We start from the raw sequence: 14,515 nt of genomic DNA on the forward strand, positions 1-14,515 counted from the left end.
CTCAAGGCCTGAGCACTGTCCCTGGCTTCTTTCTGCTCTAGGCTAGCACTCTGCCACTTGAGCCACAGCGCCACTTCTGGCCATTTTCTGTATATGTGGTGCTGGGGAATTGAACCCAGGGCTTCATGTATACAAGACCAGCACTCTTGCCACTAGGCCATATTCCCAGCCCACGTCCGCTGCTTTAGTCTTCTTAGTGTTGTAAAAGTTTGTGAAAGTTAAAATACTGTTTACATATCAATGCATCCTTGTGAAGGATATAAGATATTCAGGCCACAAGGACTCCTTTCAATTTCTAGTCTCCTCAGTCTACCAGAATCCAACAATATAAAAAATGTAGCTTCCCATGGCAAAGTATTATTTTTGTTAATGAGAAGGCTGAAATAAGTTATTTTCTTTTGTCAGTTGTGGAGCTTGACTCAGGGCCTGGATGCTGTCTCTGAGCCTTTTCACTCTACACACTTTGTGCCACAGTGCCACTTCTGAGATAAGGGTCTTTCCACCCTTCCTTGAGGAATAAAATATCAAATCCAGGTCCTTACAAGTGTTTAATAGACGCTCTACTACAGAGCTACACCTCCAGTGTAATTCATTTACTTTTAACTCCTAATACATCACTATATAAATGTAATACATGTATTCCCAACTTAACTTTCAATTGCCTATTAACTGTACCCCTTTACACTCATATTCCTTTCTCTTCCCATTAGTACCTCTCCTTTTCTTGGGTGTCCAAAGCTGATAGGTACACTTTAACAATCCATTCACTTGAGTCTACGTGGCTTCTTTTCACCCTGTACTTGTTTTAGGAGGCAATTACAGTGGAGCTGTGGAGCAAGTGGTAGAGCACTGTTCCTGAGCATAAAAGCTAAGGGACAGGGTTTAGTTCCTGAGTTTAATCCCCACTATCAACATACATGCACACAATCCTACAAGGCAGCTATGCTATTTTTTCTCTCACTTCACCTAAGATACTTTGCTTTTTTGAAAGTAAGAAATGTGTTTAAAGCAAGATTTGACAAACTACAAATTCATTCCAATATCAGATTTTTAAAAGTTCAATTTCGACATCAACTATGGCTGCTTGCAAGAGTACGAGTACTATATCGTACTGAATGGCTCTTTCATTTTACTAAACTTGCATTAAAATCTCTGCCATTAAACAACAACCACTTCCCCAGTACAAAGTCCTTCCATTTCTAGCCAAACTGTTTTTTTTTTTTTTTTTGCCAGTCCTGGGCCTTGGACTCAGGGCCTGAGCACTGTCCCTGGCTTCTTCCCGCTCAAGGCTAGCACTCTGCCACTTGAGCCACAGTGCCGCTTCTGGCCATTTTCTGTATATGTGGTGCTGGGGAATCGAACCTAGGGCCTCGTGTATCCGAGGCAGGCACTCTTGCCACTAGGCTATATCCCCAGCCCCCCCCCTTTTTTTTTTTAAAGTTACACTGGAGCTGGGTGCTCACACCTGTAATCCTAGGAGGCTGAGACCTAATGATCATGGGTTTGAAGCCAGTTGGGCAGAAAAGTCTACAAGACTCTTATCTTCAACTATCTACCAAAAAAGCTGCAAGTGGAACTGTGTGATAGAGCTCTGGCCTTGAGTGAAAAAACTAAGGGACAATTAAAAAAAAAAAGTTATGTTGGCTTTTCCTACATTTTAATCCCTTATTCACTCAACTTTCTGAAATATGGCTTCTAAGGTTTCTTTTTGCTGAAACCAGGTTCTCATGCATACTGTTGGGCATATGAGTTATGCTCTCACCCTCCAATACAAGATTTTTAATAAAAATGCTCCAAATTATCAGCAAATCCAGCATCATTTTTCAGTCCTAACCATTCTATTGTTTCTGATGTTGTTAGCCACTGCCCACTACTTGTTTCATTAATAAGTAAATACCCACTCGAATCCCTTGGACTCACCTTTTTATCATTAGGAATTGGTTCTTGAGACTTTAGAAGTGAAGCTCTTTCTTCATCAACCCAATTTCCCCACTCTTCTGCTGGTGCATTCCAATCAGAGCTGGGATCAGCTGAAGATAGACCATCTAAAATTTAACAGTGTCAATCAATTATTTATCTATAATTTCTTCCACAAACTAAAATACAAAAACTAAAAATTCTTTATGTTCAACTAAGCTATACACATATGAGACATAGTCTCATTATATTAGTCCAGTTTGGCTTCAAACTCAAGATTTTCCTGGCCCCAGCCTCCTGAGTGCTGGAATTACAGGCAACTTCACCATACCAATTTCTTTTCTTTTTGTGTTGGTCATGGCGCTTGAACTCAGCACCTGGGCACTGTCCCTGAGCTCTTCTGCTCAAGGCTAGTGCTCCTACCACTTTGATCCATAGCACCACTTCTGGTTTTCTGGTGGTTAACTGGAGTTAGAGTCTCATGGACTTTCCTGCTAAGGCTGGCTTTGAACTGTGATCCTCAGATCTCAGCCTCCGGTGTAGCTAGGATTACAGGTGTGAGCCACCATTACAGGTGGGTGCTGGCCATTACAGCAGTTTCTAAACTAACTTTAAATGGTTGTTCTTTTTCCAAGTTTCTTTTGGCCAGTCCTGGGGTTTGAACTCAGGGCATCCTGGGCCTCTCTGTGCGCAAGGCACTAGCCTTGAGCCACAGCACCACTTCTGTCCTTTTCTGCTTATGTGGTACTGAGGAATCAAACCCAGGGCTTCATACACACTAGGCAAGCACTTTATCGCTAACTCACATTCCCAGCCCCTTCCCCCCCCCCTTTTTTTTTGGTGCCAGTCCTGGGGCTTGAGCACTGTCCCTGGCTTCTTTTTGCTCAAGGCTAGCACTCTACCACTTGAGCCACAGCGCCATTTCCAGCTTTTTCTATATATGTGGTGTTGAGGAATTTAACCCAGGGCATCAAGCATGCTAGGCAAGCACTCTATTGCTAAGCCATATTCCCAGCCCTTCCAAGCTTATTTCAAGAGCTAGAAAGCCAAAACAATGTAACAATAATTTACAATGGTAAATATTTATCCAAACTTTGCTAGGTACATGATTAATTTGTAAACAGTCCAGAGAATATACTAATTAGTCATTTAATTCACTCTCTTTCTCTATTCGTCTCCTGAATCTTCACCCTTATTCCTATCTGTAATGTCATTGATTTCTAGGGTGCAGAATTCTTTTTCAATGGCAGGACTAAAATTATACTCTACCTCCTATCATTTATATATACATCTTCCCATCCTTATGCTTTCTTCAAATTTACCAAGTCATGATAGAATATGCAATTTCTTCCCTCAGATTACTCCATACCTCTTTTATCTGATACACCCAAAAGTATCTTGAGAGTTGCTTTGAGGGTTTCAATCATCCCAGATACAAAATGAATTTTATTCTAGATTTCCAAATCCATTTCTTTCACTTAGAATGCACTGATTTTTTTGGGGGTGGAGGTGAAGGGAGGTGTTAGTTGTGGGGCTTGAACTGAGGGACTAGGCACTGTCCGTCCCTGAGCTGCTTTGTTCAAGGGATAGCACTCTACCACTTTGAGTCACACACAGTGCCACTTCTGGTGGTTGAGTCTCATAGACTTTCCTGCCTGGGCTGGCTTTCAACTGTGATTCTCAGATCTCAGCCTCTCAGTAGTAGTTAGGATCACAGGTACAAGTTACCAGTACCGGATTATACTGCTTTTTACTCTTTTTTTTTTTTTTTTTGGCCAGTCCTAGGCCGTGAACTCAGGGCCTGAGCACTGTCCCTGGTTTCTTTTTGCTTAAGGCTAGCACTCTGCCACTTGAGCCACAGCGCCACTTCTGGCCGTTTTCTGTATATGTGGTGCTGGGGAATTGAACCCAGGGCCTCATGCATATGAGGCAAGCACTCTTGCCACTAGGCCATATCCCCAGCCCCCTATACTGCTTTTTAAAATCCCTTCCTACTCCTCTTTTTAAGAGCTTTTAGCAGGTCTCATTATACTATTTTCATGTGTATATAGAATATACTTCTATAATATTCACTACTGACATCCCATCCTAACATTGCTCAATAAAAAGTAAAAAGTTTCCTTCTAGTTCTAAAAACTAAATTCCTTAATATACACTTTAATCTATTTTAAAAATTGATTCTTTTTTGTTAAATTATTCCTGAGACAGTAGCATATACAACTATTACTTAGAACTCATTTTTTTCCTATCTCTCTCTCTTTTTTTGCCAGTCCCCAGTCTTGGACTCAGGATCTGAGCACTGTCCCTGGCTTCTTTTTGCTCAAGGCTAGCACTACCTCTTGAGCCATAGCACCACTTCTGGCTTTTTCTGTTTATGTGGTGCCTAGAAATCGAACCCAGGGCTTCATGCATGCTAGCCAAGCACTCTACCACTAAGCCACATTCCCAGCCCTTTCTTTCTTTCTTTCTTTTTTTGGCCAGTCCTGGGCCTTGGACTCAGGGCCGGAGCACTGTCCCTGGCTTCCTTTTTGCTCAAGGCTAGCACTCTGCCACTTGAGCCACAGCGCCACTTCTGGCCATTTTCTATATATGTGGTGCTGGGGAATCGAACCCAGGGCCTCATGTATATGAGGCAAGCTCTCTTGCCACTAGGCCATATCCCCAGCCCCTCCCAGCCCTTTCTTTTATGTTTATTTTCTATTTTTCTAATGCATTATTTTTGCTTAAAGAGATGCTATTATGACACATCTGTATGAAGGTTTGAATACCTACATTTTGCCTGACAATATAATGTAACACCCCCACAAAAAAAAGCCACCCCAAAACCACACAGCATTTTAAAAGCCCAAGTTTGTGTGAGAAAGTAACAGATACATTAAAAATAATTGTACCTTTGTTGAATTACAGGAATTTTATTTACTCGTTATTTTTAAATTATTTTAATTACTTACTATATAGTAGAAATGGACCTAAATAACTTCCAAAATCAAGTGAGAAAGAATCTATCCCCAGAAGCAGCTGGCTGACACTCTGTCTAATTAGGGATGGAAGGATATAATCATAACAAATAAGAAGAGTGTTAGATTCCATCACAGGGGTTGTGAAATAGAAAGTAGCTGCTAAACCAGTAGAAGACATTACAATTCAGCTGGGTGCCAGTGGCTCATGCCTGTAATCCCAGTTACTCAGGAGGCTAAGATTTGAGGATCTTGGTTTGAAGCCAGTCTGGGCAGGAAAGTCTGTGAGTCTCTTACTCTCCAATTAACCCCCTTCTAGTTTTAGAAGTGAAGCTGTGGTTCAAAGTAGAAGAGCACTAGCCTTCAGTGATAAAGTGGCTCATGCCTGTAATCCCAGTTACTCAGGAGGCTAAGATTTGAGGATCTTGGTTCGAAGCCAGTCTGGGCAGGAAAGTCTGTGAGTCTCTTACTCTCCAATTAACCCCCTTCTAGTTTTAGAAGTGAAGCGGTGGTTCAAAGTAGAAAAGCACTAGCCTTCAGTGATAAAGTTCAGGGATAGTGCCCAGCGCTGAGTTCAAACCCCACTACCGGCTAAACAAAACTAAAAACCATATACAATTTATAGTTCAGTGAGGAAAATTAGGGAAAGGAAAAAGTGACTGCAAATATAACGTGCAAAAACAAAGCCCATATATTTATGAATTCAGTACCACGAGAGGCATTCACAGTGTTACACAGTATTAGCACAAAAGTTCAAAGCATAGACCTCACATTCAAACAGATGTTCATATGCACAGTCCTCTACAACTTATTGACATTGCAATTTGCTTACTTTTTTTTTTTTTTTTTGCCAGTCCTAGGGCTTGAACTCAGGGTCTAGGCAGCATCCCTAAGCTGATTTTGCTCAAGGCCAGCACTCTACCACTTGAGCCACAGTGCCACTTCCAGCTTTTTCTGTGTATGTAGTACTGAGTAATCAAACTCAAGACTTCATGCATGCTAGGCATTGCTTATATTTCTTAATCTTAATGGGCTAAATACCAATGAAATTCTGAGAGGATCACTTAAGATACATATGTATGTATATATAATATATATACGTAAATAGTTCAAGCAAGTAATGCAGTATATGCTCAATTAGTAGTAGCTATTGTTTTTATCATCATAATTGATACTTTAAGACCATTTGTATGATCAAACTTCGTATAATTAAAAAAAATTAATCAGTAATATGTTTGGGGGCTCAGAATATGGCCCAGTGGTAGAGTGCTTGCCTCGCACACATGAAGCCCTGGGTTTGATTGCTCAGCACCAATATATAGGAAAATCCAGAAGTGGCACTGTGGCTCAAGTGGGAGAGTGCTAGCCTAGAGCAAAAAAAAAAAAAAAAAAGAAGCTAGGGACAGTGCTCAGGCCCTGAGTTCAAGCCCCAGGACTGGCAAAGAAGAAAAACAAAAAATGGGCAAAGTGATCAGGTAGATGTGTGGAACAAATAACTCATATCAAGCATTCATTAACAGAACTATTAGGAGACAAACACCAGAGGCACCACTACAAGGTTTAAAGCTCACAGATAAGAAACTCAGATTTGGAAAACTGCTGTCCATTATTAGTTTGCTTGTCAGAAAAGAAACAGGAAAAAAGTAGGCAATCAGACAGGAATTCACATCCGCCCATTTTCTTAAAATGGTAGAGAGATGGGCTTCAGGAATAAAAATCTAATGAAGGGCTGGGAATGTGGCTTAGTGGTAGAGTACTTGCCTACCATGCATGAAGTCCTGGGTTCAATTCCTCAGCACCACATAAACAGAAAAAGCCAGAAGTGGTGCTGTGGCAAGAGGTAGAGTGCTAGCCTTGAGCAAAAAGAAGTCAGGGATAGTGCTCAGGCCCTGAGTCCAAGCCCCAGGGAAAGCAAAAACAAACAACAACAACAACCAAACTAATGAAATAGTGAAAGGATTATTTAAAAGGCTTAGCTGGCCTTTTGATGAATAACTGTAGCCAATAGTTTAACTCCTACAAGAATATTAAAAGACTGATTTTTATAAAAATCTTATGGGCGGCTGGGAATATGGCTTAGTGGCAAGAGTGCTTGCCTCCTATACATGAAGCCCTGGGTTCGATCCCCCAGCACCACATATATAGAAAATGGCCAGAAGAGGCGCTGTGGCTCAAGTGGCAGAGTGCTAGCCTTGAGCAAAAAGAAGCCAGGGACACTGCTCAGGCCGAGTCCAAGGCCCAGGACTGGCAAAAAAAAAAAAAAAAAAATCTTATGGGTGGCTCTGGGGCTTGCACTCAGGGCCTAGGTCTGTCTCTTAGCTATTTTTGGTGGTTAATTGAAAAGTAAATGTCTTCATAGACTTTTCTGCCTGAACTAGCTTTGAACCACAATTTCCATGGTTCAGTCTTTTGATGTCTTGCCAACTATATTTTAACATCTTACCCTTCTACTCATATTCAAGAACTTGGGTAAATTGAGAGCCTTTCTGGCACAAAATAACGTCTATACCTCAAATCAAAGAGACAATATGTTAATCATATCACATTATAAATGTAAAATGATTTGGACCATCATAAATATTAAGTTATGGACTCTAACAATATAGATTAATTAAATTACTGAGCAATAAAAAAATAGCTCCACTAAAAACAGTAACACAAAACATAAAGTTTATAGTGAAAGAGAGACTAAAGAGAAAGTTTAGACTTAAAAGATAGCCAAATATAAAAAACTTGAGAAAGATGTATTATTCCTGATACTTATTTCTGTAAGTACAGAATCTTTTTTTTTTTTTTTTTTTTTTTTTTTTTTTTTACCATATTCAAGGAATCTGAGAATTAAAGTGGAGCCATTCACTCAGCAGGGAAGCCTGGATCCCATTTGCTCAGGTTTCCTTATTCTCAACACACCATCTCATGTTGTTTTCCTGCAATCACTGCAATTCTCCAATAATCCCCAATTCTGCTCTTCAGAATAGCCGGTTATTTTTCCCAAAGCACATATAGAGCCCCAAACTAGTACTTTCACATCCTATGGGTTTAGAGAATACTTTATATAGAGCTTTATTTTTATCCAATAACTTAATAAAACCTAACTTACAGAAATAGATAATTACTTGTTGCATTTTGCAGCTTGACTAATCTAGATTCTGTATCAGTGACTAATCTAGAATCTATAGATGAGCACAACTCATATGATGTAAAGATCTTTCTAAACATTAATCTTCTCTTTTTCCTTTTGTTTATTCTTAAACTGATATATAAAAACATAAAAATGGTATGAAATCTCATAGGTAGTTATATAAGTACTAAAAAATAAGAGTAGGAAATAAAGTGGACTGACTGCAGGCAGCTCACACGTAAATCCTAAATAAATACTTGGGACACTGAGACGGGGGTTTGGGGGGGGGGGGGTGGTAGAGGGACGACTGTAGTTCAAGGCCAGCTTAGACAGAAAAGCTCATGAGACTACTCAAAGGAGAGCTGAGTACAGTGATACGTTTCTCTGAAAATTCTGATGAGAATTCTACAAACAGGCAGATCATAGTGGTGGAGGAAGAAGCAAGACTCTTTCTTAAAAATAATCAGCACAAAAAGGTCTAGAACTAAGGCTCAGCAGTAAGTGGAGAATCTAGCAAGTACAAGGGCCCTAAGTTGAAGCTCTGGTGCTTAGGAAAGAAGAACATAGTAAAAAGAACAAATTCTGAAATAAAAATCATATACTTTTAAATGAAAATGCTGTGAGCTCTCTGAAGATGAAAAACATATTCTTGTTTCTCTCCTATTATTTAAAAAAATAACTCTTGCCTTGGGCTTCCTTATGCTTGTACTGGAAATGAGGCTAACAAAGTTGATTATATACTATTACAAGACACTCACACTTCACAAATCCAAAGCCATTCCAGTATAATCTATTGCCTCTTTAATACCACAACTAGAGGAGACAGAACATTCATTAAAAACAAAAAAAATCTAAAAAGAACTAGATTAGCAATAAGAAAATTTCACGTTTAAATATTGCCTCAATCATTATGAAAATGTTTTAATTCTGTAAAGTTTGTAATCAGATTTCAAGAAGTACATTTGATATTAAATTATATTACTATGACCTCTAAAGGCTTGATAAGTTAGAATTAAAAGTAAAACATAAAGCATGAATTCAGGGTGCTAAAAAGAAAATTCTGAAAATAACTGATAATTTTGAAAAGGACATACTTAACCCAGACCATTCATCATCGATATAGGGTTGATTACGGCTAACATCCCACTGATAATCAGAAGTGGTAGACTGAGAAACTGGCTCAGCAGTAGACCCTTAAATAAAAAACGAATGCAAAAAAATTAAAAATGGAATTTCCTAATGATGTTTCATTACAATAGCTCTATACTTTGCACACGGAGACTTTTTTTAATTTTTCCTAAAAGAAAAAAAAATTCAGACATTAGAGTTAAAGGAAAAGCAAATTTGAGGATATTTTTAAATTAAATGTGATATAACGACTAGATCTAGTTTACTGACTACAAATACTTTTTCTTAGTACCAATCTATTAGATTTTATCTTTTGAAATACACTTCAAACTAGTTATCTAAAATTTTTTTAAATGAGAAAAAAGTTTTCTTCTTTTCTGGTCAATCATGAGGCTTGAACTCAGTGTCTAGGTGCCATCTCTGAATTATTACTATTTTTTTGCTCAAGGTTAGTTAGTGCTCTATCACCTTGAGCCACAGTTCCACTTCCACTTTTTGGTGGTTAACTGGAGATAAGAGTATCACAGAACTAGGTTCCAGTTGCTCACACCTATGATCCTATGATCCACATTTATAATCCTAGCTACTCAGGAGGCTGAGATCTGAGGATTATGGTTCAAAGCCAGCCTGTGCAAGAAAGTCTGATTTTTCCCCCCCATCCTGGGTCTTGAACTCAAGGCCTGGGAGCTGGCTCTGAGCCTTTTTGTGCTCAAGGCTGACATGCTACCTACCACTTGAAGCCACAGAACCACTTCTGTTGTTGTTGTTGTTTTAAATTGGAGATAAGAGTCTCACAGGGACTTTTCTACCCAGGGTGGTTTTGAACCGTTATCCTCAAATCCCAGCTTTCTGAGTAGCTACGAATACAGGTATATGCCATCCATACCCGGCTTTGAAACTCTTATCTCCAATTAACTACCAGAAAACCAGAAGTGTAGTTGTGGCTCAAAGTGGTATAGTGCTAGCCTTGAGCAAGAGATCAGGGGCAGCACACAGGCCTTGAGTTCAAGCTCCATGACTGACAAAAAAGAAAAACAACAACAAAAAATACCCATGGACTTTCCTGCCAGGACTAGCTTTCTTTGAACTACAATACTCAGATATCAGCCTCCTGAGTAGCTAGGATTATAAATGTGAGCCACCAGCACCCAGCTAAGTTTTTCTTCTTAATAAAAAGTAATAAAACACAAAAACTTGGTTATTTTAGTTCTGGATATTCCAGGGTATGCCTATGAAAGAGAACTAGAAAATGTCTGTTCAAATAAGTCTGAACTTTCTGAGCAAGAAATGTAGGAGGAATAAATAATTACAGTGAGACAGAGAAAAGCCAAGGAGACAAGAAGGTTGCTAGAGTTTTAGAGAATTAGGCTTAAGAGAACAGAGTATTTTCTAAACTTTGTTCTGTTTCTTTTTGGGGGGGGTGGGTGTGGGCGAGGGATGAAATGGAGAAGTTACAAGGTCCTTTAAGAATCTATGAAAGGGCTGGGAATATATGTGGCTTAGTGGTAGAGTGCTTGCCTAGCATGCATGAAGCCCTGGGTTTGATTCCTCAGCACCACATAAACAGAAAATGCCACAAGTGGTGCTGTGGCTCAAGAGGCAGAGTGCTAGCATTGAGCAAAAAGAAGCCAGGGACAGTGTTCAGGCCCTGAGTCCCAAGTGCCAGGACTGGCAAAACAAAAACAAACAAACAAACAAAACCTATGAAAGCCATGGTAATCCAACTAAACTTTACATAAAGATTGGAGGGAGAGATGCACGTAAGTTGATAGATGCCAGGTTGAACTCTTTGCTCTATGGCCATTCACTTCATTTTAGCATGTAAATTAATGTGTTTCTCCACCAGATATGCATATATACATACTTAAAATATTTTCTGAATCAAAAATGCCAGGTTGAACTCTTTGCTCTATGGCCATTCACTTCATTTTAGCATGTAAATTAATGTGTTTCTCCACCAGATATGCATATATACATACTTAAAATATTTTCTGAATCAAAATTTCCATGTGTATCAGAATCCGTACATGACTTTTAATTTTTGTGCGCCAGTACTGGGGCTTAAACTCGGGGCCTCGTACTCTTGCTTGGCTTTTCTGCTTAAGGCTGGTACTCTGGCACTGGAGCCACTCCTTTACTTCTAGTCTTTTGCTCATTAACTGGAGATAAAAATTGCACTTTTCTGTCCAGACTGAATTCCAACTGTGATCCTCAGATCTCAGCCTCTTGAGTAACTAGGATTACAGGTGTGAGCCATCAGCGCCTGGCTCATACTTGACTTTAATATTCACTTTTGGTTTTAAATATAAAGAAATAGTTAAGAAGGAAAGAGACATGATTAGCATAGAAGGTTAACACACAATTCTACCTCTCAAAGTCCTCACTAATTTATAAATTGTCACTTGGATGTAGATGATTTTATTAGAATTCACTAATGTAACTTCCTGATATTTAAAATAAAATAACCCTATAAAAGTAGTATATATTGCAAGTATGTATATATACACATATACTACTATATACAGTACAATATATACATATAGTCTATAATTATATACATATATAATACTAGTAGTACTGTGTAATACTAGTAGTAGTACTAGTATATACATATATACTAGTAGTATTAGTACTTATACTATATATACATATACTGCTTTTTTAAGGGACACAACACACATATAGAAATGCTAGCTGTTTAAAAGCATAACTATAACCCTACTACTACTTCAGTAGCTTATGCTGTTTTCTTGGAAGATATGAAGGGCAGAATGTCTGTACTACAAAGTCAGCAAATGAGAGAAGCAATTAACATGCACCTTTGGAATTCAAATGTGGTCTCTAAGACCAGGGTTTAGTAACTGCAACTTGTGGGCCAAACTAATCACTCTGTTTTTGTATGCTTAAAAGTCAATAATAGTTTTTAAATGGTTGCTATTTCCTCTGATGACTTGACTGAATTATCATGGCAAAACTGAGGAACTACAACAGCGACTATATAGCCCACAAAGCCTAAAATACTTGTCTTTTCCAGAAAATATTTGTTGACTGTATTCTAGATTAGTGTTCTAGATAATGTGGCACTTTTTTTTTTGTTGGTCATGGGGCTTGAACTCAGGCCCTGGGTGCTGTCCCTGAGCTTTTTCAAGGCTAGTGCTCTACCACTTTGAGCCACAATTCCAATTCCAGTTTTCTAGTGGTTAATTGGAGACAAGAGTCTCATGGACTTTCCTGCCCAGGCTGGCTTTGAACAGTGATTCCCCAGATTCAGCTTCCTGAGTAGCCAGGATTACAGGCATGAGCTGCCAATGCCTGGCCTGAAATTCTTACTTAGAAACTTATAATGAATGAAAATGAATAGGAATAAGATGTCAAATCACAACAATAAGCACGGTAGGACTATTACCTAAAAGGTCCCTTACCTAAAATAAAGACTTTCAAAGTATTTGTCTATGTGCCAATAAGCTGTTAGTGATGTTAGATGACAGAATTTTCTTTACTCCTCTGTAGAAAGGAATTAAGCCACTTGCACATAAAGTTAGGCTTCCTTTACCCCCAACTCTTTTTAGGGCTCTGCTACTTTACCTACTATTTATTTTAATAGTACTTGATGGTGATAATTTTTTTCAAAAAGTGCTAAAATTAATTTACACAAATATTTTCTTGTTAACTCAATGAAAGACTGTTTTTTCACATACCAGAAACAGCAGAGTTAAGTGTGAGAGATGCAAAAGAAGCAGAATTCTGTTCAGAGGTATTCATCCCCCTATCCACACTAGACCAAGCAGCTGTTAAAATAAAGAACGTCACTTGGAACCTTTAATTTGCAATAAAATTTGAAAGATATGTACAGATTTAAAACTATGGTAACAATATTTTAAGGTAACTTTAGGAATGAGAACCAATAATACAGCAATAGCTAATGAATGTCTATTATACTGTTAGGCCCTTTACACCCAAACACTTGTCATCTTTATGGTAACCCTCATAGGAAGTTTCAGGCAATTAAGTGACTCGCTGACACCTAGAAAACAAGTGAGCTCATGACTGGAAATTGTCAATTTCCTAAGCCCATGCTCTTTCCACTGTACCGAACTACCTTATTATCTATCCCAATTAAGCAAATGCTCTGGGCCAGGCACTGAGCTTTGTTTGTTTTCTGACGATCATTATAACTAACCCTCACAAATCACTTAAAATATGAGCTTCATACAGGTTAAATAACTTAATGTCTATAAATGCTACAATAGACATTCATATTTAATAGGTCTCTCTGAACTATTACATGCTCATTCTACTTAGTATATAATACCATATTACCTTAATTTTTAAGACAGCTGAGTGTACTCATATACCACAAAATTATACTCTGATCAATGGACAGACACATATGTGGTCCTATAGAGTTTATCATCCAGTATCATAGCAGTTTAAGTACATGCTATACTGTCACAAAATGACACAATCACCTGGCAACTTTGTTTTAAGAAAAATTCCCCATCACTCTGCTACATGTGACTATATTTTAAGAAGCACATGCTTCCATGTAATTATTAACACCTGTCTCCTCTAAATGACAACGCCCCCTTCCCCAGAAAGCCTAATTTAATATAATTCTATTTCAGTCCTGATTCAGCTAAGGAAGAACTTTAATTTGCTGTTTAATTTTATCTATAGTAACACTAAGCAAGTACCACTTAACCTATGTCGCAATTATGAAACTGTGCATGGCTCTTATAGGCAAATTGAAAATATTCCAAAATGTTATAGTAGGTTAAAACAATACTCCAATTTCATTTACCAAATATGAAAGGATGTTTTTAGCACAGAAATTTTGTGCTTTCTTTTCTACTAAAAGTGAGAGTAGGAAATTAGAGAATGTCTCTTTCAAAGAAATTCTGCTATTTCCACACAATATTTTAGACATTTTACTGGAAAGAAAGAACAGAGAGCAAGCTTAAGAATGTATTAGCAAACGCCTAAAGTTTGATCTTAAGAGTGTTAGCTTAACATTCTTAAGAGGCCTGGCACCGGTGTCTCATGCCTGTAATTCTACCTACTTAGGAGGCTGAGATCTGAGGATCACAGTTTGAAGTCAGCCCAGGCAGAAAAGTCCCTGAGAGACTCTTATCTCAACAAAATGACTCAAAAAGGCTAGAAGTGGTACTGTGGCTTAAATATTAGAGCACTAGCCTTGAGCACAAAGAGGCTCAATGCCCAGGCCCTGAGTTCAAGCCTCAAGACTGGCCAAAACAAGAAAGAAAGTGGTGGTGGGTGAGTGCACCAGTGGCTCACACCTGCAATCCTAGCTATGTAGGAGGCTGAGATCTGAGGACCAGTTTGAGGGCAGCCTTGGCAGAAAAGTCTGTGAGACTTTTATCTTCAATTAAAC

General features: G+C 38.6%; 1 protein-coding gene and 1 long non-coding RNA gene across 8 annotated transcripts in view; one reads left to right on the forward strand and one right to left on the reverse strand.

Annotated features, from left to right (window-relative positions):
• Mtdh (metadherin) overlaps positions 1–14,515 on the reverse strand; it is a 62,307-nt gene that overhangs the window by 13,943 nt on the left and 33,849 nt on the right. For 2 of the 7 annotated variants that reach the window (XM_048359294.1, XM_048359291.1), the window contains exons 7-9: positions 12,822–12,911; positions 9,090–9,188; positions 1,921–2,045 (exon numbers count right to left, since the gene is read on the reverse strand). In XM_048359294.1, the coding sequence (XP_048215251.1) occupies positions 1,921–2,045; positions 9,090–9,188; positions 12,822–12,911 (314 nt within the window). The remainder of the gene's footprint in view (positions 1–1,920; positions 2,046–9,089; positions 9,189–12,821; positions 12,912–14,515) is intronic. The other 5 variants (XM_048359296.1, XM_048359292.1, XM_048359298.1 and 2 more) reach the window with 3 other exon arrangements.
• Positions 6,709–11,003, forward strand: LOC125361065. Its single transcript, XR_007212867.1, has 3 exons — positions 6,709–6,742; positions 7,099–7,103; positions 10,834–11,003. It is a non-coding gene; the product is annotated as an uncharacterized LOC125361065 (long non-coding RNA).

The sequence above is a fragment of the Perognathus longimembris genome, chromosome 12 (genome assembly GCF_023159225.1).
Source record: "Perognathus longimembris pacificus isolate PPM17 chromosome 12, ASM2315922v1, whole genome shotgun sequence".
Classification (NCBI taxonomy): Eukaryota; Metazoa; Chordata; class Mammalia; order Rodentia; family Heteromyidae; genus Perognathus; species Perognathus longimembris.